This window comes from Melanerpes formicivorus, unplaced genomic scaffold (genome assembly GCF_026170545.1).
Source record: "Melanerpes formicivorus ecotype bairdi unplaced genomic scaffold, bMelFor1.0.p_v2 SCAF_56, whole genome shotgun sequence".
NCBI lineage: Eukaryota > Metazoa > Chordata > Aves > Piciformes > Picidae > Melanerpes > Melanerpes formicivorus.
Window position 1 is genome coordinate 2,604,950 of NW_027142408.1, and position 26,966 is coordinate 2,631,915.

The 26,966-nt window shown below is 49.6% G+C and overlaps 1 protein-coding gene across 1 annotated transcript; it reads right to left on the reverse strand.

The window, feature by feature from the left end:
* Nucleotides 1–26,515, reverse strand: AZIN1 (antizyme inhibitor 1). The gene is made up of 12 exons (XM_068161198.1): nucleotides 26,427–26,515; nucleotides 20,583–20,720; nucleotides 14,214–14,411; nucleotides 12,069–12,242; nucleotides 11,243–11,415; nucleotides 7,317–7,451; nucleotides 5,628–5,709; nucleotides 3,962–4,036; nucleotides 2,770–2,935; nucleotides 1,996–2,114; nucleotides 1,628–1,842; nucleotides 1–633 (listed from the first exon to the last, which is right to left on the reverse strand). Exons 3-12 carry the CDS (start codon nucleotides 14,313–14,315, stop codon nucleotides 522–524), a joined length of 1,353 nt encoding a protein of 450 aa, XP_068017299.1. The 5' UTR covers nucleotides 14,316–14,411; nucleotides 20,583–20,720; nucleotides 26,427–26,515; the 3' UTR covers nucleotides 1–521.
* Nucleotides 26,516–26,966: the final 451 nt, after the last annotated feature.

Consider the following 26,966-nt stretch of genomic DNA (forward strand, 5'->3'; position numbering starts at 1 on the left):
TATGATGCAATTTTACATTTATTAAACTACAGTTCCAAGCACAAATTTACACATTCTAAATACACTAAACACCTAAGGAAGTCACACTGCCCTCCCACGGACGTCTGATAGAGCTGGGCGAGAGACAAGAACTTTACAGGACTTTTTCTAACAGGAATCCTTAGTATAAAAACTGTGTGTACTTGTATGTAAACTGTTGAAGAACCCAAGGGATGGGTTTCCATCTCCACTAAGTCATCCATTTTGTTGCATATTTAAACGCTCAGGGGTTGAATGAACTTGATTCTGAATTTGGACACCGTTAGCTACCCCTCCCCCTCCCCCCAGCCCCCCTGGTGAATTGTAGCTGTAGCTTGTTTTGCCTGGTCCCCATTACCTATTACTATCTTTCCTCCTTTCTTTCAAGTTTTGAAGAGAATGAGTTGGATTCAAGGTTGTTCCACTTTTGTTCCAGGCTGGAATGTTGACCAGACAAACTACAGGCTTGCGGCTGCAGGTCTAACTGAAGCGGTACTGCCTGTTTAAGCTGCAGTGGAAAAGCGGTCTTCTGGGCCCAGCTGAATGCAAGAAGGCACAAAGAAGAAGTTCTTCATCAATGTGTCTGAAGCAATTGCAGCATCTTGCATCTCATCCCTGTGGCAGAAAAGGATTGAGAGCTGCAGTGAGGTGTTTCCAGGTGCACTTTCACAGCACCACAGAACTGCCGAGGCTGGAATAGAGCTCTGAGACCATCCAGCCCAGCCTGGGGCCTAACACCACCACAGCAACCAGACCAGGGCACTAAGTGCCATGTTCAGTCTTACCTTAAACACCTCCACCACCTCCCTGGGCAGTCCACTCCAGTGCCTAATTCCCCCTTCCCTGAGGAAGGGCTTCCTAACATCCAACCTAAACCTCCCCTGGCACAGCTTCAGGCCATGCCCTCTGCTCACATCACAAGGTGCCTGGGAGAAGAGCCTGACCCCCACCTGACTACAACTTCCCCTCAGGTAGTTGCAGAGTGTGATATGGTCCCCCCAAATCTCCTCTTTTCCAGGCTAATCAACCCCAGCTTCCTCAGCCTCATTTCTGAAACCAGCCCTGAATACAGCACTCTGGAAGTCTACTGCCCCTGGATAGGTTGGCCTTAGTCTCAGCAGAAGAGAGGATCAGCAGCACAAGTGCCTGGCAGGTAAAGGCTGAGACTCCCTGCTGGCAGAAGCACACAACCCTGGCTGCAATAGGTTACTCACCTCTCAGCACCACCACAACCACCTTACTGCCCTCCCTGCCTGCAAGAGTGCACACAAGGTGCAGCCACCAGGATTAGAACAGATCAAAGGTTGACATCAAAGAGTAAAAGGCTTTGCAGCTACCACTAAACTCAGCCAACAGCAGGTGCTCTGCTTTCCTCTGTCGGCTTTAAAGCACAGCTGGTATTTGACCACAGCTCTCAGCTCAGTCTTAGCAAAGTCAGACAACAGTACAACACTCTAAACACACAACCCCAGACTAAGCCAGCACTTGGTTGCTTCCTCCTCTATTTAGCATGGGACAGAATTTCTGCTGGGCTGTCAGGGCACCTTCCTGAAGCCAGTGAGGACAACCTTGCCAGGGCTGCTCCCTGCTACCAGGAGGATTTTCTTACCAGTCACTGAAAGACATCATGTAGTAGATCAGTGGCCTCTGGTAGTCGTTAAAGGCAGACTGCTCCCCCAGGGTGCCAGAACCCATGTTGTCAAAGATCAGCCAGTCTCCAACGCTCAGCTCAGGAAGAAGACAGTTTTCCACTATTTGATCAAGCTCATCACAGGATGGACCCCACAGGCTGCTGGCAAACAGAGGCTCATCTTCCTTGTATTTCTAGGTGGAAAGGATCCAAGGAATTCAGGCTTGAGTTTAGTCACCACCAACATGTGCAAATACACAGAAGGAGAGGTTTGTATCTCACCACAGACTTAAACACTTCCTTTGTGTATTAAGAATAAGGAGTTGGAAGCAAGGAGAGGGCCTCACCTTGTGAACCTCTGGGATGGCATTCAGTTTCTCAGACAATTTGCTTGCAAACGACCCATAAACTCCATCATTAATGTAGTATGTAAATACTGGCTCATCATCATTCCTGGTCTGCTCCACTGCAAGCACAAACAGAACTTGTCTGGCATGCATTTGTTGTCAGAGGAGTTCTTTTACACCCTAAGTGAACTGCCTTCTCCTGACAAGGGGGTTCCATATGCACTGGAAAGGGAGAACTGCAAGCAGAGTAACCTCTGAGAGCAGACTGTACACCAAGCTGTCACAGGGAGGTTGTGGATGTCTCCTCCCTCAGGGTGCTCAAGGCAAGGCTGGATGAGGCCTTGAGCAGCTGAGTCTAGTTGAGAGGTGTCTCTGCTAATGGCAGGGAGGTTGGAGTAGGTGAGCTCTGAGGTCCCTTCCAACCTGAGCCTTTCTGTGATTCTAAAGCATCAGGCTTAATGCTTTCAGTAATAATCACTGTTGAGAACATAAACCCAGTGTCTACTTTAGCAGAGAAGCAACTATCTCCAAGACAGATCTGTGTCCTCCTGCAAAGCACCCAGTACAGCTTTAACCAGTGGGGTCAAAGCTAGCGAGGGGAGCAGCGGCACAACCGTAACAAAGGAGGCAAGACAGATCACATCTGCTCAGAAGCCAAAGGGCAGATGAAGGTGCAAGCAGAAGGGAATGCTGAAGCAACTGGTCCATCCTGTCTGAAAGCAGGCAGGTGGCTGCACTGGCTCACAACATGCAAGAGGCAAGCAGAGCCCTTACCTCCAGAAGGAAGAAGTTTATCACACTCAACAGTCTTCTTTGCGATGATGTTAACTGCCAGTGTAAATGCAGAGGAGACATAGTAACACCCAGGCTCTGCAATCACATTGACACCAGATTCCTTAGGAAAGTAGACCTCCAGCAATGGCCTGATGAAATGATTAACCTAGGGAGTTGAAGTCAAAGGTAATACCAATGAAACTCATCTCAGGGCAGGGTCAGGTTTCATCTCCAAGCATCAGCTTGCAGCAGCAGCAGTTGAAGCCAGGGCACCAAGAGCTCTCTCTGCTCTGAGGTGCCCAATGTACACAAGTGCTCAAGGCAAAATTGGTCCTTCTGCTAAACACTGAGAACTGAGTAGCACACCTCCAAGCACTACACAGGGCCTCCTCCCAGCCAGAGCTCAAGCTGTGGCAGCCTCAAGGCTGCACAAGTGCAGTAAAAGCTTGTCCAGAGCGACAGATAATGTGAAATTACACACGAAACCCAGGAGCCTCTCTGTGAGCAGTTCTGAACACTGCCCTGTTAGATCTGACACTGATGGTCAAATCTTAAGCCACAGATCTGAAGACTAACAAGCATTTTGGAGAAGTTACAGCAGCTGAGCTAAGAAAGAAAAGCTCCAACTGCTGTTAGTGACTTTTTACAGCATCACTGCTCAGAGGCTGCTCCGTTTGATGTGCTGCCGCTACCCAAGAGCCAGTTTAGGCCAAATCAAAGGCTGGCCAAAAGCAAAAATAAAAGCAAGATCTTGGTAGCCTTCAGTTCTAGAGCAAAGCACCAGAAGCTTCTATGCAGTAGCAACATGGTTGATGATCCCAAGCAGGCTAAGCAGCCCTAGCCCAAACCATGCAGAGTAACCAGCTGGGACGAGAGTCAACTGCCAGAGCAAACAGAGCACTACTGTTGAGTGCCACAGGAGAGCAACTGAATCTGATGTGGTTAACAGCATTCACCCAGTGGGCAGGGTGAGAAAGAAATAGCAAGCATTCCCAAGGACTGGTTGCACTACCCATGATAAAAAACCCCATATATCAACAGAGGTCTTTGGGTCTCATGGATTACAGACTAGCATGGAACTCAGAATAGTGCCAGCTGTCGCTGTCAGCTGCACTCTGGAGGCTGAACACTTCAGATCTCTAGACCAGAATCCAGCAGGCTGCAAAGATGAAACTTCCAAAACACTGCATACCTCTTCCAGCTGCAGTTCTGACCCTGTGAAGCCCCCACCAATATCCAACAGGTTCATCTTGAAGCCAAATTCTTCCTGAAAAAAGCACAGGCAGAAGGTAAGTGCACAGAGAACTGAAAGACATCTTTTGTGCTCCTTGCTGGGGCTGGTTTGAGTGTGCTTAGCAGAGCACATCTAGTGAGGCACTAGTGGCACTGTGAGAGTCAGCACAGCTCCATTAAACCCAGCAGCAATAGCACTGGGATGTCAACAGAGGCTGCCTCAAGTCCCACAGCAATGTCAGCTCCCATCTTGGGCTTCTCTGCTCCGCTCAGACATTACCTGCTGAGGAGGGCAGTGCGTTCTGACAAGGCTTTAGCAGCTCAGGTGTCTGTGCAATCCAAGCCATCTCCTAAGATGGTCAGGGAAGGTATTTCTGAACTCTGCCATGTAAGAAATACCCAGAGCATCTGCAAGGCTCACAGGAGTCATCTGAAACATCTGACAAATACCAAGCCAACCTCATGGAGTTCAACAAGGCCAAGTGCAAGGTCCTGCACCTGGGCCAGGGCAATCCCAAGCATAAATCCAGGCTGGGTGGGGAGTGGCTGGAGAGCAGTCTGGAGGAGGACGACTTGGGGCTGTCAGTTGGTGACAAACTCCCCAGGAGCCAGCAATGGTCACTGGCAGCCCAGCAGGCAGCTGTGTGCTGAGCTGCATCCACAGCAGGGAGAGCTGCAGGGCAGGGAGGGGATTCTGCCCCTCTGCTGAGAGCTCACCTGCAGCACTGCCTCCAGTTCTGAGGCCCCCAGCAGAACAGAGATATAGAACTGCTGGAGCAGGCCCAGAGGAGGCCACAAAGAAGATCAGGGAACTGGGGACAGGCTGGGACAGTTGGGGCTGTTCAACCTGGAGAAGAGAAGGCCTTGGAGCAGCCTTCCAGTATCTGAAGGAGGCCTACAAGAAAGCTGGGAAGGGACTTTTGACAAGGGCTTGCAGTGAGGAGAGAGAATTGACTGAAGCTTGTGGAGGGCAGATTTAGACTGGAGATCAGGAAGAAATTCTTTCCAGTGAGGGTGGTGAGACACTGGAGCAGGTTGCTTAGTGAAGTTGTGGATGCCCCCTCCCAGGAGGTGTTCAAGGCCAGGTTGGATGAGGCCTTGAGCAACCTGGGCTAGTGGGAGGTGTCCCTACCCATGGCAGGGGAGCTGCAACCAGATGATCTTTAAGATCCCTTCTAACCCAAACCATTCTATGAATCTCTGAATCCAAGTTTGGCTATCCCCCCACATGATGCTTAGTTACTGATCTCAGAGATTAGCCTGCACCAAATCAGTAGTCCTATCACAAGGAGTGCTTAACATTTTAATACCACTTAACTGTGCATTTGCAGGATTGAGATGAATTTCAAGAAGCCTTTACCAGAAGTGGGAAACTTTAACTGGAAAACAGCATCCAAGGCTGCTGCCTGTCAGTGGGACAGCACACATTCATCTTTGTCCACCATCAGGATTGCACAGTTTGGTTTAGCTCTACCACACATTTCACAATGCAGCACTTAGTCCCTTCCTAGGAGTTCCATTTCCTACATTGGTGCATTTTGCAAATCATGTAGTTGGCTTGCTGATACAACTAGACTGGCAAGGATCCTCTGCTGTGGCAGTGCTGTGTGCATCCATCTACTTACAGCCATGTCAAACACACACCGAGCATCAGATATGGCATGAATGTAGGTTTGCAGCTCCTTGCAAGAGCCCGACACATGGAACCTGAAAGAGAGGAGCCCACAGTTAGCAGCCTGCACCAGGCAGCTGGCAGGCTGTTCCACCAGCTAAAGCAGCAATGGAAGCATTCATGCTCAGGTGGCTTGAGACAGGCCTGCAGGGTAACACAGTGACTGTGCAAAGCAGCACAGATGATTCTCTTCTGCTGCATGGGATCTGAACTCGAGGCTTGCCTTGCTCTTCGTGCCAGGAGTGTCCTACATCTTTGAGGAGTAGCAACAGATTTACTGAACCTTCCTGTCACCTCTGCTGAAGGGGTTAAAACTTGGTCTTCAGTGAGTGCAAATGCCAGCAGGACCTGTACAGTGTCCCCTCTTAACCTGCTCTGTGTTGCCTTGCCTGTGCAGCCTCCCTGCTGGGCTTCCCCTTTGCTTCTCAACGCTATGGCTCTGCTGTGCACACTACCTACTCTCGCCAGTATTTGGGAGAGAAGGACTAGAGCTGTGTCCCACTGCCACCCTGCTCTGAAGCCTCTTCACCCCAGGCCAGGCCCTAGTTTCACTGGAGGGCCAAACAGGCTGCTGAGCAGGTCAGCAGCAGCAGAGAAGTATGGATGCCTCCCACAAGCCCCTGAAGCCCCTCTGGCTCCCTGTCTAATAGGTTTAAGCACTGCCATAGCTCTGGGAGTAACTGAGGTGCTCCAAGCAGCAACAACATTCCCATGGGCTTCTGAAAGACCACTGTGGCCTGCTGGTTCTGGAGAGACTGTACCACACCCATGTGTCACAGTGCTCTCTATGCCAAATCTGCTCCCAAAGAGCATTCCTTAAAGGAGGAAGGGTCACACTAAGCTTTCTGCCCCCAATGTCATCTACTTGGACACTGATTTCAAATAGCTTTGCATCAAAACAGTTGGGGTTTTTGATCCCCCAAATCTGACTTCTGTTTGAAATACTGCCTTCCTGACCCACCCTCTGGTTGGTTGCTGTGTTAGAGCATTCAGCAGCAGCTGACAGACCAGCAGCTGCAGGCAGGCAGAGCAGTGACTTGTGCATGCATTTCCTCCTCCATGCAGTACAAATCTTTGCACAGCTAAGTCAAAACACCACAGATCATCTGGAAGCTCTCAGAATGCCAGGGCTCATTCCTACCATCTGCAAGTCAAAAAACTTAGTGACATGGGATCTAGCTCTTAGAAAATTCAATCCCATATTCTTCTCAAGTCTGTCCAAGCCATTCCATACCATAACAGCATTTGTCTGTTATGCCTATTGCTGGAAAAGTACAAATTAAGTTAACCATGGAGGCTCAAGAGCACAGCCAGAAAACAGGAGAGGCTTCTAAACTCTGCTTGTTGGCTGACAGAAGGATTTCTGGTACTCAGTTGCCTTGATGATCTTTCAGGTCTCTCCCAACCTTAGTGACTCCAGGATTCCATCTAATTTCATTTCAGTGTTTGCTTACATGTGAGCACTTTGCTTGCAAGCAGGAACTCATGATCCAAAAGCTGTCAGTGTGGGCTTTGTTTCCTTGTGTTTATTAACCCATGTAAATCAGCATCAAGGCTAGAGGGGGGATTCCTTTGCACTCTAGGTCTTGAGAGCATCACCCACACATTGGCTTGGCCAGCATGGAGCAATAAAGTTACTCACTTGACACCAACTATTTGGACTCCCAGCTCCTTAGCACATTCCATGAGGTGCCTACAATTCTTCAGAGTGGTGCCAAACTTCATCTTCAGCTCCTCATCAGCAGTAATGCCTTCTGTGGCAATGTGCAGTAAGAGCCTAAGAGAAGGGGAAGATGATTGGGGCAGTTGGTTTACATCATCAGCACATGTGAAGCCTGAAGACTGTCAGAAGGGTGTTGATTATGTTGTCAGACTCCAGCGATGGATGAGCCAAGGGAACCTAGCAAAACCAATCCTGCACAGAGAGAAAACTAGCCATTAGGGGCTACACCATGGAGCCAGCAAGGACAAGGGATTGTGAAATGCAGCAGCTCAGACTCTTCTGTAGCAGCAAGAGTCTGCTGAGTGCTGGAATAGAAAGGCATGTTACCTTCTCCCATAAAACCACTGGCACTGCAATATGCTCTTCCCACCCCTCCTGCCTGCCAGTCAGGAGGAGAGCATGGAGCTTCTCCTCCAGCCAGCTGTACCAAACTTGGTGAACTCAGCCTCTGGGGAACACCAGGCTGGCACACTGAAAGCACACCCCAGCCTCTCCCTCCACCTCCCCTCCTGGCTGAGGATGGGGTGAAGGGGGGAGTCTGTTCCCTGCCCCTTCCTTCTTACAGGGATCTTGTGAGGCAGGGGGGAATCAGTGTAATTGTCAGGCTTCAGCAGTGAGACAGCTTCCCCTTCCCAGCCAAAGCTTCATTCTGGGTAGGTCTGGCAAAGCATGGTGCCAGCATTGAGAGTTTTCTACATTAAAGCAACCTTTGAGGGGCAAAGGCACATTCACATCAGAACCTCCAGAGGTGTCTCTCAAACTGACAGCTTCAAGCTGCTGTTCACCAAGAAAGTCACTCCTCCCCCCCACAAAGATCCATTAGTCATGGGAAACTAAACAGTTGTCATGACACACACATGGGCTGTGCAGAGCACATGCCAGGGAGCCAAGACGGAGAGCACAAGAAAGTGGCAGAAGCTCTGCACCCCAAGGGAAGGAGCTCTCCAAGACATGCACCAAGCAAAATTCAGCCTGGCCACTACAAAACAGATTCACAGAGGGGTTTGGGTTGGACACAACCTTTGCAGGCCATCTAGGCCACATGTCCTGCAATAAGCAGGGCCATCTTGAACTGGATGAAGCTGCCCAGGGCCCTGTCCCACTTGACCTGGAATGTTTCCAGGGGGGGACATCTACTACCTCTAGGAAACCTGTTCCAGTGTTCTACCACTCTGAAAAACTCCAACCAAGTCTGGATCTCCCCTCTTTGAGTTTAAAGCCATCACCTTTAGCCCTCTTGCAAGACAACCTGCTAAAACACTGGTCCCCATCTTTCTTACAGGCCCCCTTTAAGTCCTAGAAGGCTGCAATAAGGTGTCCCTGGAGCACTCTCTTCTCTCCAGGATGAACCACCCCAGCTCTTTGTTTTTCTTCACAGGAGAGATGTTGTCTCAGCAGCTACCCTAACTTCCAGGAGCCCTTTCCAAGTGCCTCACAAAGTATTTGCCATGCATTTTGTAAAGAGCAGAGGGGAAAACACCAGAAAACTCCTTAGTTCTTAGAGAGGTTGCCCAGCAGTGCTGCTCCACTTGCACTGCCTCATCTGCAGCAACTGAGCTGCCTCTCCTTCCCTGCTTCTCCACCAGCACAGGCATTTCTGTTCAGGAAACCTGCAGTCAAGCAACCCTCTGCAAAGCACTTGGGGAAAGTGCTAGACACAGTAATGAAAAACACTGTCAGAAGCTGAACTCTTCACAAGGGAAGCAAATCTCAAATCCACAATGCTCTGGTTTGCAACCACTTCTGAAGTCATCCAACATGAAAATGCAGTGCTGAGTTTTGGTGGCAGTGTGAGTAAGGATAGCTTTCTGCTGCAAACCACTGAAGGAAGTCTAATTCTGGTGTCTGGAAAACTAGCAGGTTTCTTCTTCCTGGGTTTCAGCCAGCTGGAGCAAGGCTGGAGGATGATGCTTGGGGTTTTTGCTTAAGGAAGCATTGATACTTCAAACCACCATGCCTCTGCTTGAGCCCCACAGACTCCAGCAGCCTTAGCAATTAATCTTGGCCTAGAAAAAGCCAAAAGTACAAAAGAAATGAAACACTTCAGCATTCCTTTCTGACTCTGCTCCTCTTTCTTGAAAGTTTGCCACTTTGAGTCAAGACTTCCAAAGGCAGGAGACACCCTGTACATGGAAAGCTACACCTACTGCAGAAGCTACAGCAGAAAGCTACAAGAACTCAGATGAGAATCACAGCTGAGCAGGATTCCCCCCAAAGCACAATTAGCTTCCTCTACAAAAGGATCCAGCTGTAGCAAGCACACATCAGAACAAGGCTATGTAAAGGCTTTGACTTCCTGAAGCTATGCCAAGGAAGAGAAAGCAAAAAGCCTCAGCTGTCACTTCAGCACAGAAGCTTTAAGGACCCCAAGAAGAGAACTTCACTAGAACAAGCAAGTCTGTACAAAGCAGGAGCAAGAGGTCAGGGTCCCAGAGAATTTCCATTGCAATCTGCACTTCTGTGGAAAACTTAGTTTCTTGTCCTTGGTAAAGAGCAACTCCTTCAAATATTAGGCTACAGGATCCTTGAACAGAAGGATTATTTTCCCCTCTAGCTCATGAAACTCCTTCCCTCTCTCTCCCTGCTTTACAATTCCTCTGGCTCAAGAAAAATCTGCATCCTAGCTTCTCTTCCTGGGCATGTTACCACAGACAACATCTCCTAGAAGGAGGAAATCCATGTAAAGACTAACCAAGCACCCAAGCCCAGTGGTAACTGGTTAAACTCTAATGATGCCAGAGACAGCTTCAGCATTGCTGAGGCTTTCACATGCACACAGCATGCTAAGGCCAGTGTTTCACACACATCCCCCATACACAACAGAATGTCACCTCTAGCAACTGCAATATCAACTCTCAAAGCAGTCTTCAAAAGAAAACTCACCAATCCCAAACTCACCAATCCCAAACCCAAACATCAAACCCAACCCCAAAATTGGTAACTACTTGGGATGAGCAGTGTCCAGACACTGAATTCAGGAGAATCTTCCCAGTTCTTCAACTTATGGCCAGTTTTGGCAGAAGACACAACACTTCAGTAAGGGCTGTCTGGAACCAAGGGATGTCAGGAATTCAGTGTGAGTGTGTTGATGCTTGTGGCAAGCCAGACCTCACACCACTGCAAAGCACTCTGACAATCACTTAAGGCTCTGACTCCACAGGTTTTAAAGCTATGGCCCACAGCCAAAGTATTCATGTGTGAGGGGTCTGATGCTTCATGACAAGCACTTATCAGTCCAGAAGAGCCCATGACACATTGGCAGCAGTGACACTGAGCCAGAACAGCAGCTTTGATCACTCCTCTACAGAGAGCACCTGGGCCAATACTGAAGCAAAGGGAGCTGGGGTCAAACTGCTCACTGCTACTAGTGGGGGAACACATGTAGCTCTATTTGATAGACACTGCAGAGTGCCCAAACCCCAGATGGGACCCAATGCACATTGCTCATTTGCTGATAAGGCTCAGCCCAGACTTCAGCTGAAGCTACTAACATCTGAACAGAATACCCCACTGAAAAAAAATGTACTGAAGGCAGAGCAGAAGGATGTACTAGCAGATGAGGTGCCAGACTTCTGGCTTTAAATCACTACCACCTTTCCATGAAGCCTGTCCTAAGAAATCAAAGAGATGTCTCCCAAAGCAAGGGCCTTACTCTCATATTAATAAGCTGAGACCCAGCATGGAAGAAGCTGCAAAAAGCTACCTTCAAGAGAGACAAAGAGCAGAGGAGATACAAGTGAATTGTTTTAGAGGCCATGCACCTCTCTTGCCTGTGTTCTGGGCTGTGTGAGCTGCAAACTGAAGTCCCCCCCCAATAAAAAGCCAGCCCAAGTGGTGACACTCACTTGGCATTGGGATGGTTCCGTGCAATCTTCTTCAGCTCCACGTCATTGTCACAAGTCATGATGTTGATCCCAGCCTTGGCTGCATACTTCAGCTGAGAGGCTTGCTTGCAAGGGTTTGTGTAGATGATGTTCTCAGGAGAAATGCCCAGGTCTTGCACCAATGCCATTTCAGACTGGAAAGCAGGAGCACACCAGAGTTGGACACAGCCCAGCACACTGAATTTTCATTAGCTGTGCCCTAGTACTGCACAAGCCCTGTGAGGAGAGGCTGAGGGAGATGGGGCTGCTTAGCCTGGAGAAGAGGAGGCTCAGGGGAGACCTCATTGCTCTCTACAACTACCTGAAGGGAGCTTGTAGCCAGGTGGGGGTTGGTCTCTTCTCCCAGGCAACCAGCACCAGAACAAGAGGACACAGTCTCAAGCTGTGCCAGGGGAGGTTGAGGCTGGAGGTAAGGAGAAAGTTCTTCCCAGAAGGAGTCATTTGCCTCTGGAATGTGCTGCCCAGGGAGGTGGTGGAGTCACCATCCCTGGAGGTGGTCAAGAAAGGATTGGATGTGGCACTTGGAGCCATGGTTTAGTTGTCAGGAGGTATTAGGTAATAGGTTGGACTTGATGATCTCTGAGGTCTTTTCCAACCTGGCTGATTCTATGATTCTAAACAGTCAAATACACTCAAGAGAACTAAGCACTGCTCCTGGGGTGCAAGGGCAGACTTGTAACAGGAGTTCCCAATTATTGATAACCATGGCACTTAACAGCCAAACCAGCTGATTTGTGAATGGACAGACATGTGCAAGAAAACAAAGCACAGAAACACAGCAACTTACTTTACTGGAACATGCAAATCCAACACCAAGGGTTCCCAAGATCTCAAGTACCCCTGGAGTAGAATTGCATCTTACAGGATAAAATGGCTTTATCGGTGCCATCACATTCTGCCATTGTATGTTCTTCTTTACCAGCTTTCCAAGGTCACCAACATAAAAGGCTCTTCTTTCAGCCTAAGAAAGGGGGAAGAATAGAAAAATAAAAGGTCTGAAATGGTGGGTTTGCTGCCAGAAACAAACAGTCCATGAAACAAAGGCTTAAAGAATCCTGTCCATACTTCCCACAGCTTTTGGGTTTGACCTTGAACAATGCTTTGGCTTTTAATCTCACCTAGCAACCTGATGCTTTGGGGTTTATTGCAGAAGGGGAATCTCTACCACTTCAGAGACATCATGAATGCTGTTTAGCCAACATTCTGAGATTCCTGAACAAAAGGTATTACTGAAATGCCAAATGCTGGCTTGATCTTAAGCACAGGATTGGTTAGGGATCTCTCCCAGCTTTTCATTTTCAGACGGTTGCAACTTTTTGGAGGGAGAAAAATCTACTGGGATGAAAGCTTCCACAGTCTCAACATCATGTATAGCTTATTGTACAAGGCATCAAAATCTTACTGCTAGCTAACAGCTCATTCCACTGGAAATTCATTTGGTAGTTGCTTTAATTCAGGAAGTTTGAGACTGCCCTTGAAATCCAAACAGACTTTTGAAGGGCTAAACTCAGAGTGTTGAGGGTGCAAAGTCAAGCACATCATCTTTAAGAAAATGCAGAGACACTGTCCTGGAAACTGTTAACAGTCCCCCTGGTGAGCATCTGCTAACAGAGTCTCTCAACATCAAGTCCTGATGTGGATGCAGCGGACTGGAATCCCAGCAGATCATTCAGGAGTTGTCTGTCATGTGCACTCAGTACAACTCCTGTCAACTGAGGGCCTACTGCCTATCAGCTGAAGCCCATCACAAAACACCACCACCAATCTCACTTACGACTGCACATCCAAAGTTAATTCCAGCCCTTGACTTTGGCAGGTATGGAACTATGCTGTTGGCTTATTGTACACAATGCTGTTTCTGTTCAAAAGACAAAGAGAAATTCCATCGGGTGGAAGCATACTGACCCCCTGTACGGGTCACCAGCAGGAATGGGATCTGCAGCTTTAGATCCATGGCACAGGCCTCTACCCCTTGAGCTAAAGGAGTAAATGAAAGCAGCAGAAGGCAGCTATATCCTCTGTGAGCCAGCCAGTGGTTGGAGACATGACATGTTGCCAGAAGTTTACCTATTTATTTGCTAGACAGAAAAAGAATATTAGGAATCAGGAGTTGGGAATCCTGCACCTGAGTTGAGAAGGCCATGGGATTTAGCTATCTGCTGTACCACAGTTGAGCACTTGCACTTGAACATTAGCTCTGATAAGTCAAGGGCAAAGTGAGTAACTCTCAGATATGGCATTAAGGATACAGGATTTGCTTAAGGATTCTTCTTCAGCCCACTTTCTACAGCCTTGTCCATAGAACAGGTCACAGTATCTTGCTGCCTCCTAAGGGGTAGGGAAGCCTCACTTCACTACAACTGCTATTGTACACACAGAGCTGTCTAAGATTGCTAAACCTTAAGAGCTTTTAGACCAGTTTCTTTCTTTGAAAGGAAAAAAAGGTAGTATCTCACCATATCCTCACACTCCTGTTTCCAATGGAGAAAACAGTGATGGGAACACAACTGTGATCAACCACAGGAATGTTAAACTGGCTCAGCATACAGGTTTGTCTCAGCTTGGGCATAGTTTAAGGTAAGAAAAAGGTTTCTAACTTAGCACTCTCCACTTGCCCCATTTCAGCTTCCTTCTCTAAACTCCATTCTCAACACAGTGAGACTGGAAATGGGGTTTAATGCCATCAGCAAGGCTACTTTTCTGCTGGCCTCTCAGGTAGTTAACAACTGTTGCCCAAATCTCCCCAACAGAATCCAGCCCAAGGCCAAACAAACAGTACAGAACTAGCACTGGAAGAGGAAACTAAGGTGAGTTTTAGCTGACTGTTCCTCTGACGTTGTCAGCTCAAGGTTAGACATCTTGGCTTAGTTTGAAGACTTCAAGAGAAGTGACACCCAGAAGATTTGAGAAACTGCTAGGAACCCCCACTTACATGAGTGTGTTCATAGATACAGTTGTCAATCACATCTGCAAGGGTCGCTCCTTCATCCAACAGACCAATGGAGTAATTTGCATCCTCGAGAAATCCTTTCATCTCAGCCGTATTCCACGAAGCCGACAGTCATAAACCAAGAAACACAAGGGATGGCCTTCCAAGCCTCAGGTCCGGGGCCTCAGATTATGCAACAAACTGCACAGAGAAGACAGGCTCATGGCAAGAGGCACAAAGCATGCTGGCTCACTGCTTGCAGCCAGAAAGCGTGCTACACCTGACAGACAGACACTAACACACCTCCTTGACAACAAAGTCAGAGGGGTTTTCCCCCTCTTGTTCACCCTCTGCTTGCCATCAGGACAGAGCAGCTCTACTGAAGGCACAAATAAGAGAAACTGGTTATTCTGACACAAAAGCTGAGCAACAAATCACTGATGCAAGGCTGGTGGAGAAGAATCCCAGGCTGTGTGCATACTGATCTGTGCTGAGCTTTTGCAAACTATGAAACCATTGTAGGTACACTCAGAGAGAGATTGCCCATTGGAATGTGCTGCCCAGGAGTGGTGGAGTCAGCATCACTGGAGGTGTTCAGGAGGAGACTTGATGGGGTGCTTGCTGCCATGGGTTAGTTGATTAGGTGGTGCTGGATGAAAGGTTGGACACGATGATCTTGAGGGTCTCTTCCAACCTGGTTTATTCTATTCTAAGTGTGGCACACTTGTACAAACACCTCAGCTCAGCTGCTCTGAAACACAGCATCTTAAGTGACATTACTTTTCAAGCATGCAACTGGCAGACTGCCTGTGATACATTGCTGAGTTGAAGGAAAGCTTGTAGTTTAATGCTAGCATTGACATGGGTTAGATTCACATGCTGGTGTTTTGTTTAGATGCCAGTTCACACTGTCTTATGTGGTTGTTATTTGCTAGACATTCATTTTACTGTTCTGATCATAAGATTACCTACAACACCTAAATAAGTCTCCACTCCCTCTAGAGCTTAACAGAAAGGAGCCCTAGCTAGAAGTGCTATTACCCTCTGAGTGGAACATTTCACTGAAAATTTGGCAAAGCCCTGGAGCATTCAAACTATGAAGACAAAAAGAAGAGTTAACAGCAGTTTAATTGGTTTTTAGCTTAATTCCCTTATAGCATGACTTAAAAAGCCTCATGCTAGCTCAGTTCAAGTACTTGGTGCCCCTTTAGGAGCTTCAGAAACACAACATTTTCTTCTGCAAGAACAAGTCTTTTTTTTGTCTTGCAGGAAAGACACAAAGAGCAGTAAGTAACCCAAGCATAGAAAAGCAAAGGGGTTTCCATTTGCAGCAGGTGATTCAAATGTAGATCTGTTACCCATTCAAAACCCACAAGCCTTTTGCCATCCTTTTGGGACACAGTGGCTGCTAAAGGGAAATTGTCAAATGTTTGGTGTTCCATCTGAATCTGTAACACAGGATCATAGAATTGTCAGGGCTGGAAGGGACCTCAAGGATCAGCCAGTTCCAAACCCCTGCCATAGGCAGGGACACCTCACACCAGATCAGGTTGCCCAGAGCCACATCCAGCCTGGTCATAAAAACCTCCAGGCATGAGGCTTCCACCACCTCCCTGGGCAACCTGTGCCAGTCTCTCACCACCCTCATGGGGAAGAGCTTCCTAATACCCAATCTCAATCTACCCATTTCTAGTTTTCCATCCCCCCCAGTCCTATCACTCCCTGACACCCTAACAAGTCCCTCCCCAGCTTTCTTATAGGCCCCCCTTCAGATACTGGAAGGCCACAGTAAGGCCTCTGAGCACCTTTCAGGATGTGTCATCTGTCCTAAAGCTTCAGAAAGGTCAACAAAACTCAGTGGCAACATTCTGACACACTAATTCTGGACACCACAAGCCTCTACCACCCCAGTTTTTCTTTCCCCCCTCCCAAATCACATCCACCCAGTAAATACTGTGGGCACCTGCAACAAAATGCATGCAAGAAGTGACCCAGCTGGCAGAAGCCTCACATCTGAACCTCTTTTTATTGTTTATTCAAGTTGGACAAATTCTGTGTCTCCTGTAAGCTCCCAATTCTCTGCCATGCTGTACAAACCTGTCTAAAAGCCTGCAGGCAAAATAAAAGCATTTAAAGGATTTACTACACTTATAAGGGTACCACTTAGCAAGATCTTAAAGTTTTGGTGGTTTTGCTCATACTATAAACCATTTCCTGCTCTCTTAAGCGTGCAGATGGTCTAGAGTCCCTTCCACTGAACAAAAGCACAGCCACATCTGCCCTGCTGGAAGGTCTCAGTACAGCCAGGGGAACCAGTAACAGCACTGAGCAGGATTTTACACCTACTGGGCACACAGACCCTGAAAGCTAACTGCTTGTGTCTTGTATTTCCAGTGAAGAACCTCAATCAAAACAACAGCTAGCTCTTTTTCTTCCACTCCTGGTGTTCACCTGAGTTGCCCTGGAGTAGATTCAAGCTGATGTTGTAGCATATTCATCCAAAATCATCTTGTGGTCAAAAGGCAGGGACAAAAAGGAATCTCTTGCAAGTACAGACATAAAAATAGCTTGCAACAATCCATGGACAGCCTAATATAACCTCTCCCACACTGCTAAGCAGCAACTGTTTTTCCTAGGCATGTCCATGGCATCTAAGCTTTCTCCTTTAGCAAAATCCATCCAGTGAAGAGCTTACACTGCCCTACCAATTTCTGTTCAGTCACAGACCATTTCTCTCCCATTTCTCCTGCACTGCCTGGAATAAAGTTCATCTTTTCAGTCTTGTTGAGAAGATAGGAAGAATATTCTCCCAAGAGAAAAGTGAAATGCCTGCCAGCACTGCTACAGCACCACCAAACACCAGTGCCTGTCTTGCTAAAGGGTTAACACCTGCAGTAGGATTTAGGCTTGGGCTGTGACCTTACTCTGTTCTGACTGGCCCTCCTCCTGAGGAGGGAGAGGAATCAGTGATAAGATCCATGACAGATCAAACGATTGCACAGAAGGAAAGAGGATAGTTTGAAGACTTCTGTGTAAGATGAGTCAGAAACCATAGAGCACAGAGTGCAGTCCATGCTGGAAGTGCTGACTTGCAGCAAGTCATGATTTGATAGACTTCAGTGTGCTAACACCACCCATTTTACCACCCGAAACGTCCGCCTGCACAGCGCTCCAGGACACATATTTGAGGGCAAAGGAAAGCTGTCAAATGGTATGAGAGTTCCACAAAGGCATGCAATTGCTTCCTTTGAAGTGAGGCTTACATCCTCAGGCTCCTTAGGGTTTTAACACAACAGCTTTGCAGGTGAGGAACTTGAGGATTCAAGTTTACAGATTTAAACACTGCAATCAGATGCTTGGACTAGAAAATGACAATGCTCTGAGGAGTGACTGCCACAGGCTTGTCACATGCAAGCATCCACAACAAACATTTTCCATTCTTTCCCCTTCACATTGTCAGAACTACCTACTGTTTGGCCTGAAAACAAAACCCAACCCAACCACCACCCTGAGGTTTGGTTCTGTCACCAAAAACTTCCTCTGCAAAGAACAAAGTCTCCACAACTCAAATGGGCTCCCAACAATGCCTGTCAACCACACGTCCTAGGCCAAACAAATAGTTACAAGATTAACAGTTCTGCTCATGGAAAAACCATCCAGAGGTAGAACACATTCATCTTGCATTCCTCCCAGTGCTGGTGCTTCAGGGGGAACAGAGTCAAGAGTAGAGGCACTTTGTCCCTGAAGTTGGCAATGAAGTGCAGAACAGGTGTAGCTGGAAAGCAGGAACACAAGCCACACTGGTTTAGTGTAGGAAATGCCTCTTTCCCATGCCTTTACAAGAAGTATTCCATGAAGCCATTTCACCACTTCACGTTTTTATCATACACCTAAGTGCAGCCACTAACTGCCTGCCAGAAGTGCAGCGGCAGGTGCCTGCCTTCACAAGGCCCGAGGACACTTTGCAGAGCCCAAGTTGCCCCGGCACAAATCCCCTGAGGGTTACAGCAGAGCACCTGTGCAGCTTCGGTGAGCTGCATCCTCTCATTCTCCCAGGAATGCTCCACACAGTTAGAGGAGCAATGGAACAAGAGCCAAAGTAAGCAAGCAAAGATGGTAGGTACTAAAAAAGTAATGCCCCATCTATCATCATCTGCAGGAATCACACTTTCAAGAGCCCCTTTGTTTCCTTCAAGCTCACATGCATTATTCAAAGCCAAGATGCTAGTAAAGCTCACTGCAGTAATTACTCCTCTAAATGCATATACACTTCTGTGGTACCACACCAGCGGTTGCAGTACTTGCACAACAGAGCAAGCAGTCATTTCCTTATCCTATCCTCTTACTTCCTTAGTCAATTGCCCCACTCCTCCAAACTCCAGGTCCTCCCATTCCCTAATTACCACCCAGTGCCATTTAGACAGTCAAGAGAGCTTTAAAGGCTGGCCAGGACAGGTAACTACTGCTTCTACTTGGCACAGACAGGGCTTGTTCACTGATCAGATTTCCTATCACTCATTCCCTCCATTTCCTATCAACCAGATGTGGCAAGAAATACAACAGAACTTGAAGAGAGTAAGACTTCAGGCCACAGTTCCCAAACTGCTCAGAAGTCAGAGCCTGAAGAGCAAGACAGAACTAACTGCCAGGCTCTTCCCTGGGCAGTGTAACACAAGGACAGAAGTGGGAGGGAGAGAATTAGAAAAAGGAAGCAGGTTTAATGGCAATTTAAGTACACCTTAAGCCAGCAGGTTTATTGGAGTTCCAGGGGAACATCATAATTATATTTAAAAGCTCAATTGACCGTCTTCCCATTAAACCACTCTGCAAGCCGAGCAGGACTCAAAGCTACCAATTAGCGCCTGCCTTACGTCTTCGCTGCGTTTGAGGCAATCACCTGTGCCTTGGCACACCCAAGCAGGCAGAGGTTCGCTGGCAAAGGCTTGCCAGTCATGCTGCCTGCATCCCTGCCACTTTCAATGCTCAGCTACTCGTTTGTGTACAGTGTACTACTACTGAGCTCAAAATAAACACGCAGCTCAGACCATCTGCACACTCAGCCGCGAGCAGAGCGAACCCAGCAGAGCGTTCCCAGCCAGGACAAGCCAGCTACACTTTGCACCACTTGCCACAGCACCTGGGTCTGGAATGCAGGGACCAGAACAGCCTTTTCAAAGGCTTCAGCCAGAGCAGAAACTCTTTCAGAGTAGTTTTAGAAACTGAAATTCATTATAGGACCTTAAGATTTCACACATCATTCACTCCCCCCTCCTAGCAACTCTCTCTGCCCTGTCTTTTCCCTGCCTTATTCCTGTTGGAAAGGCAAGTGTCGATGGGGCAAGTGGCATGCAAGAGTTCTACCCACATACAAAAGTGAGCCAAACCTCAGAAACTGAACCAGATAAAACTTCCTCCCTCAGGTCTTTAGCTTATGAAATCCTGTGACATCTGCAAAATAAGTGACACTTAGAATTGCCAGCGTTAGCTGGGCTCACTTGAACAGGGCAGTTGTCTGCAGAGAATGAATGTGGTTAATTCAGTAAGTTTCCAACCAAACAAGGATATAGCCTGTGGAGATAAAGCCAGAAACCATGACAAACCAGGCTCACCCTGGGCCTCCCTCACTGCAGCATTTTCTAAGAACAGGGTCACCTTATCAGGAGACATACTAACACAACTGGCATTTGGATTCTTTGTGGTCTTTAAAAGGTACCTGGCTCAGTCAGATGCACTTAACCACTCAAGTGTTACATTAAGAAGTGTTTTGTAGGTACTAAGCCAAATAAAAGTGCCTGCAGCTAGACAAAAAAAGTATTACTGTAAAGCCAACTGAACTCAGCACAAATGCATTTAAGCCTATTGTTAAACCCACATAAAGCTATTGTTTTATGTTAACAGAACAGGATAACCACACACATTCCAGAGTTTTCTGTGCTCCTTGACATCAGCTATGTACATTCATTTGTTTTCTGTTATCATGGGCCTTGGTTTTCCTTTAACAGCTGTTTGCCTCAAAAACGTAAAGGCATTTACACCAACGGCACAGAGTTTCCATCCAACAGAACCCCACATTCCACTGCAGCTCAATTACAACTATATGTGGAAGTGGATGGCAATTAGCAAATAATGGAGACAGGCATTTGGGAAGGCACACCCTTCAGCAGCAGCATTACTTACTGTAACTATTTGAGCAAGTCATAGTGTCCCCCCCGCCCCGGAGTGAAAGCCCCACACAACATGCACACCACTGCTTTCAAATGCTGATTACTTACACCAAGGCAGTTATCTTGCTTAACAAAGACAATACACGTTCATATTTTCAGAAGTGCTTATTCACCAGCACACAGAGGGAAAGAGAAGGAAGAGACTTACATGGACAAGTTAGGAGATGGAACCCTACTATCATCAGCTAGGTTCCCAAGGTGGCTCAGCGTTGAAATCGAACTGTTCTCTATAAAGCACTTCTCCTAAGCCCTCTGGATAGTTGTAAACTTGATCAGAGATTTTGCCCTGTGGGAGAGAAGATGCACACAAAAGTAAATGTCATAACCAGAATGAATTAAAAGCTTAACCTTCAAACATGTAACAAACATCTCTGCAGTAGTGCTTTGCAGGAGGCTTGCAGCAATCCCACCACGAAGTTACTAACCACGTAAGATGTCCAGGGTAAGAGTGACCATGAATGTTGAGCCAGATCAAAGCAGGTGTCTGAAGAACTGCTCAAACACATTAATTTGGCACATGAAACTGTTAGTTGTACTTCTCTTTCATAAATCTGAACTGGAAGACTTTCAAAACTAGATGCAAAGTGCTCTACAGGACCCTGGTTTAAGGCAGTATGCTTGACTACTGGACTGCAGTCCCAGCAGCATTTCTGACCCTGCAATCACTCTGATTCTTCCCCTCCCCACTTCCCTTCTATTTTAGAATTCCCTTGCCATGTTTTCTTCCTCTGCTGTGAATGAAGACAACATATGGGTGAAAAATAGTGCTTTATATAGTGAAACTGAACACCATGCAGACAAATCCAGAGATGAGCAAGACAGTCAAGAGAAGGGAACTTATGCTTGCCTTCAGGAATGAGGCATTACCTCAGCTGCCCACTGAAGGCTATTACAAACAGCCCCAAAGCAGCATTTTAGAAGTACAAGGCTAGCTCACTCAAATTAAGGAAAAACAATCTCATAACACAGTACAATGATCATAAGAAGTAGTCAAGGAAGCATTAACCAGCCCTGCTCAGGAAGCCAATCCTTCTAAGAGGAACTGTAATTTTCAGGGATTAAATATGATACAGAAGTGATGATGTGTAAACCCAACACAGAAATGGTTTCTACCAAAGCACTGTGGTCTACAGACCACATGAAACATGGAATGTGCCAACCTGCTGCACAAACAAATCTTTCCTGCTCTCATTATTTAAGTGAGACATGTGCTGACTGCAAAAACCCAGCTTCTGGTAATCACCTAACCCAAATTATCACCTTTTCAACCACACTACAGTTAAAGAAGCAGCTGAAGGGTATTGCTTTTCACTTCTTCTTGCCCTTATAAAAGAAAACTAATATACTTTATGAGGCACTCAATTAGCATGAGCACAACTTGGGGGTAACTTCCACAGCCACTCCACAAGAGCAGCATGTTCACCTGTAGCATACAAATGAGCATTTGGGAGCACACAACAGTAAAAATAACCCTCAGCACTTCAAAATTAATTGAGAAATTAAGGGATTGTGCCTGCTAGAATTAGTGCCATGCAGTGTATTTAATCTTATCCCTTTCTTCCAGTAAAGAAGTCGGTAACATTTACCTCTGAGTGTGCACACAACTGTTAAAAGCTGCCAGCACTCTCCTTCTGTACAATTAATAATTCCATTAGTTACCAGTGCTGTTCTGATTACACTCAAGCACTCTCATGAATTTTCCAGGGACTATGAAGTTTAGCACCCAAACCAAGGCATTAAGCCCAGGTGTTTCTAGGCAGAGTGTCTGACCTTTAGAGCAGGACTTCAAAAGCCACACTTCAGACAAGTATCACCTGCAGTACTGTTCCAACAAATATTCTCAGACACCCCAAGAAGGAAAGTTCCTGTGGAGCTGGAATGAAAACTGATCATTTTCTGTAGCAAGCCAACTGTGAGCTGTGCCCAGTCCTAATTGCCCTCAGAATTCCTTTCAAATGAGAATTACTTATTTGACTGACCTACACAAAGTCTGACTGCCCTCTTTTGTGCAGGCTTGCCAATACTGAACACGCAGAGGGGGAAAGGAGGCAATGTTGGACTTTCAAGTCATAGTAGTTTCACTCTGCTTTAACCAGCACGAGGGGTGAGTTTGCTGTAGGGTGGCAGAGCAGTACTACCACTTGATGCAGAAGTGTATTAGATGTCCATAACTGATGTGGAGAAATTCATTTTTAAAAGAGCTGTGCAGGCAATCAGCCACAGGGAAAAGTGTTCAGTGCTTAAGAGCCTTAAAATAGGCATAAAAAGCATTATTTGCTAAACAGTGAGCTTTTAGTTCTGGGACTAATCAATGAGCCAGCCTTGCCTTTTAAAACTCAAGTGGCACTATATTGATGTCTTTAGGTATCATCTGTTAGTGTACTCCACTGGCAGGTGCCTCCAGTTTGGCTGCAGCTCAACCTGCAGTGCTGTGCTTTGTAGCTGAATAGTAACACTCACCTGAGGAACAAAACAAGCCCGCAGCTGTCCACAGCACATAGTTTTGCCAGAACAACTGCATCCCATGGCAAGCCTTCAGCGCCAGCAGGCCAGTCTGGGCCAGGCTTTTTGCAGCTAACCAGCCTGCCCCCCTCAGCTCCATGTATCTGATATTAACAGGCCTACAGATACAGTTTCCAATTCATTGATGAGAAAGAAAAAAACCCACCCCAACTCACTGCATCTGTTTCTGGAAAGGGAACCTTTAGTGACCTGAGCTAAAGCATCTCCGAACCAAGCACTCTAGCAAAACCATGACCCTGCACATTTGCACCAGCTGACAGAGGCACCAAAGTTACTCCAGTCCAGGAAAAACCAAACCAAACAACAGATCAGGGTGTTGTGACACGGCAGTCACCTGAGGAGGGCAGGTCCTGAAGGGAGCACAGGTCCCCAAGGAATCTGCCCATCAGCCATGCTCCTACACTACAGCAACAGCATTCTTAACTGAAATTTGCCATTACACCCAAATTAAGCCTCCCTTTCAGGAAGGAACAGTCTTCATTTCCTTCCAGAGCACTGTCTCTCCTTTAATTGGAGAGATGGAATCCTTTCAAGACCGTGTAGCCCAGCATTGCTGCAAACACACACCTGCACCAGCCTCCCAGCACAGGGAGCAGCAAGAGGCACAAGCTGCTTGCCGGGGGGCAGGCTGCAGTGCAAAAGGCAGCAAGCCTGCCTCTTGCCTCCTGTAGAATTGTCCCCACGGGAGAAGCATTCCCATTGCTGCTCACCACCAAACAACACTTTGCCTCTCCCAAAGTTCCTGCACAAACCCTTCTTTCTGGGGTTTAAAAGCCCTCCCCTGGAGACCAAGGCCTGTCGGGAGGGATGGGGGGCAGCAAGCGGCTGGCTCGGGCTACAGCAGGCAGAGCAGGCAAGGGAAGGGAGCTCACCACTGCCTGAAACACAGGGGAGGGGGCTGCCGTGTTGCAAGCATCAGCCACGGCAGCAGCAGCATTGTTCACACGGTGACAGGAAGGAAAGAACTAGACTGGACCAGTCCAGACTGGAACAAACCCCTCCTACCATCACCATTATTCACAACTCCCACCTCCCCCCCAGCACCGCTGCCTCCCACATTTATCCAGGGAAGAATGGCAAGTGCAGTATCTTCAGAGCCAAAAATGCAGCAGCAGGGGTGAGGGTAGAAGTGGGGCAGCACTCCCCCCACGACCCAATGCCATACAGGAGACTGAGCCATGTCTCTGGCTGGGAGGGTAGGCAGGTCTAACCCACTTTGTTGGATGCCACGCTGCTTTCACGCAGGGCGGCTACGTTCGACTGGGACAACACAATCCAATCCTGCTCGGTCACCAGAGACTGCTGCAGAGGTCTGAAACACAGCACTTCTCCAGCCTGCTGGCACACATCACCTGTGCAGGATTCTACCCTGAAGAACAATGCACTTCAGAAAGGCTCAAAAGGTTTAAGCTCACTTTCTTCCCTCTTCACCACAATCAGGGTGCCCCCAGAACAGAAACATCTTCTTGGGCTCTGAGTGAGCCCAGGCTGCCACCTGGAAGAGACTTGCAGCGTTGTCTAACAAAGAGCCATAACAGTATCCTCAGTCATGCCAGCTGGTCCACATCCCTGTGTCTGCAACATCCACCTTGGACACGCATGAGCCCCCTGCTCCCACACTGTACTTCCAGCACCCATTCAATCAGTTGGCAGTCACCTCTGCTGATCCCTCACCACTAACCAGTCACAGGCACCTCTGCTGATCATTCCAACAGGGAACAGCACAGCAGCGAGCACACACACACACACTGGGCATACCCTGACATCCAGGTGCATGTGCTTTACACACACAGCTGGCAGCTGAGCAGCGTGACTGGACCCTCTTTGCCATACTTTCTGAAGGCCACCAGTCCAGCAGTGGCTGGCTGGACCACAACAGCAAAAGCAGCCAAGCCAAGGAGGTTGCCAAGGTTCCACCAAGCCTTCTCCTGCTCCACTGACAGACAATGGGAGGGGTGAAACTTGCGCCCTTGAGATGACCAGCCAGCACCTCTAGCAGAGAGGGGACTGATAACAGGGCTCCACTCTCCTTATGCTGGAGAACCCCCCCGGCCCCTGTGCGAAGGCAATTTGCTCCGTCATTCCAGCACCCGTCCCGGAAAGCGTCACTTGTGCGCTGCCCTTCAACTTGCGCGGCGCCCTGACAGCTCGCACTGCCGCCCTGCTCCCACCACGGCGAGGGGGGCAGGGGGAAGCCTGCGCGGGCGCCCACGGGCACAGCTCAGGTGAGGGGCGAGAGGTGCGCGACAGCGGGAGCCCGGATGGATAGTCACAGTCACAGGCGCACAACATGGCCTCTGAGAGGCAGGCAAGACGAGGCTCCGCGACCATGCCGCCGGCACTTCTCCAGCCGTTAGCCAGGTCAGCCTCAAAGCCTCACACACAGCTGCTCCCCCCCGGGCCTGTCTGAGGGAGCTTCTTGCAGTGCGGCTGCACCCGAGGGGAAAGGATTCGCCGAGACCTGTACGGGAAGCACAGTGCTCCCGAGCCCAGGCAGCCGCCACCGGGCGAGGGTACGGCACGCCGGGGGCGGGGGCAGTCCTCTCCCTGAGGGGTCCAAGCGAGAACGCCCCTCGCTCTCCCCAGGAGGGTGCACTGCGAGAGGAAGCAGCGCCCGGCGGGAACGGGTCTCCGCCGCGGGGCACTGCCCCGGCTGCTAAGGGGGAAGACACCACACAGCCCCCTCCGCACGGATCCGCCATGTTAGGGCGGCCGCCGAGCCCCCGCTCCCCGCGGAGCCAGCGGCCCCACCGCCCTGCCCGCGCCCTGCGGCACTGGGGAGAGGGGAGAGCCGAGTCTCCGGCGCAGCCCTCGCCCCGCTGCCCGGCTTCCCCCTCCCGCCTTGCCGCCTCTCACGCGCAGGGCTGTCCGCCATGTTAGCGTGGCGGCCGCTGACCCCCTCTGCCCACCCTCACCACCGCCCTCGGGGCCGCGGGGGGCCTCGCTGCTCGCCCGCTCGACCCCCGGGCGGCGGCTCCCCTTCGCCCAGCGGCTCGCTGCGCGCCGAGGGAGAGAGGGAGCCTCAGCTCTGACTCATCCCCGCCGCTCTCCCATCTGCTGCCGCCGGTGGCAGCCGGTCTCGCCCCACGCCGCCGGGCGGAGAAAGGGCAGCGGGAGGAACTGGCCCCATCACCCTCCCCGCCGGCACTGCCACGACGGCTCGCGGCGGAGCTGCCCGCCGGGGTGCCCTCCACCTTCCCGGGCCGCGACCATCGCTCCCCTTCCCTTCTCGTACTAAGGGGAACAAGGGCTCGCCCCTCCCGTCAACCCCAGGCCCAGGGAGCGGAGCTGCCTCCCCTGCCTCCCGCCACCGGTGTCAATGGACGCCCCGGCCCGCTCCGCAGCTCAGGGTGGGCGTCGCCACCTCCCTCCCTTCACCCCTCCCACCCTCCCGCCGCCTCCCCCGCGGCGCCAGCCTCAGCCCCCCGGGGCGGCCGGGGGCACCGGGACCCCCAGCCCCGGTACTCACGTGAGATAACGGCCCGAAAGATTTGGTAAATCGTCTTCTCTTTTTAGGCGGAATTTTTAAAGAGGGATGTGGGAACCTACAGCAGAAATACAGGCGGCGGCAGCGGCGCCTTCCAGGGCCATAGGCTGCGGGGGCGACCGGCGAGGGAAGCGCAGTGCAGCGCTGGGACGAGAGGGCACAAGCAGAGAGAGACAGAACCGGAGCGGGCCGGGGTGCGGGGCTGCGGCAGGTAGGGACGGAGGGACGAGCGCGGCACCGGGCGGCGAGGCGAGCGGCGAGGCGAGGAGAAGGGGCCGCCGCTGGCAGCGCTCTTATAGGACGAGCGAGCGGGGAGGGACCTGGCGCCACGCGTCACCGCACCGCGGGGCGGGAGGCGCCGTCGCCGCCGAAACCACCCCCAGTGCCCCCTCCCGCCACGGCGGGCCGGGTCGTTGGAGGCGGCGGGCGGGCATGCGCCGAGCGCCGCTGGCGGGCAGGGCACCGTTACCGCTGCCCCGGGGCCCGCTGCCCAACATGGAGGCGCGGCAGGCTCTGCGCTGC

Excerpts from the sequence above, each read along its gene's own strand:
- AZIN1 (XM_068161198.1), bottom strand. The coding sequence starts at position 14,315 with ATGAAAGGATTTCTCGAGGATGCAAATTACTCCATTGGTCTGTTGGAT. Across the intron at positions 12,243-14,213 it reads GTATCTATGAACACACTCAT|GCTGAAAGAAGAGCCTTTTA; the intron begins GTAAGTGGGGGT and ends CCCCTTTCTTAG. Across the intron at positions 4,037-5,627 it reads GGTGTGTGTTTGACATGGCT|GAAGAATTTGGCTTCAAGAT; the intron begins GTAAGTAGATGG and ends TGCTTTTTTCAG.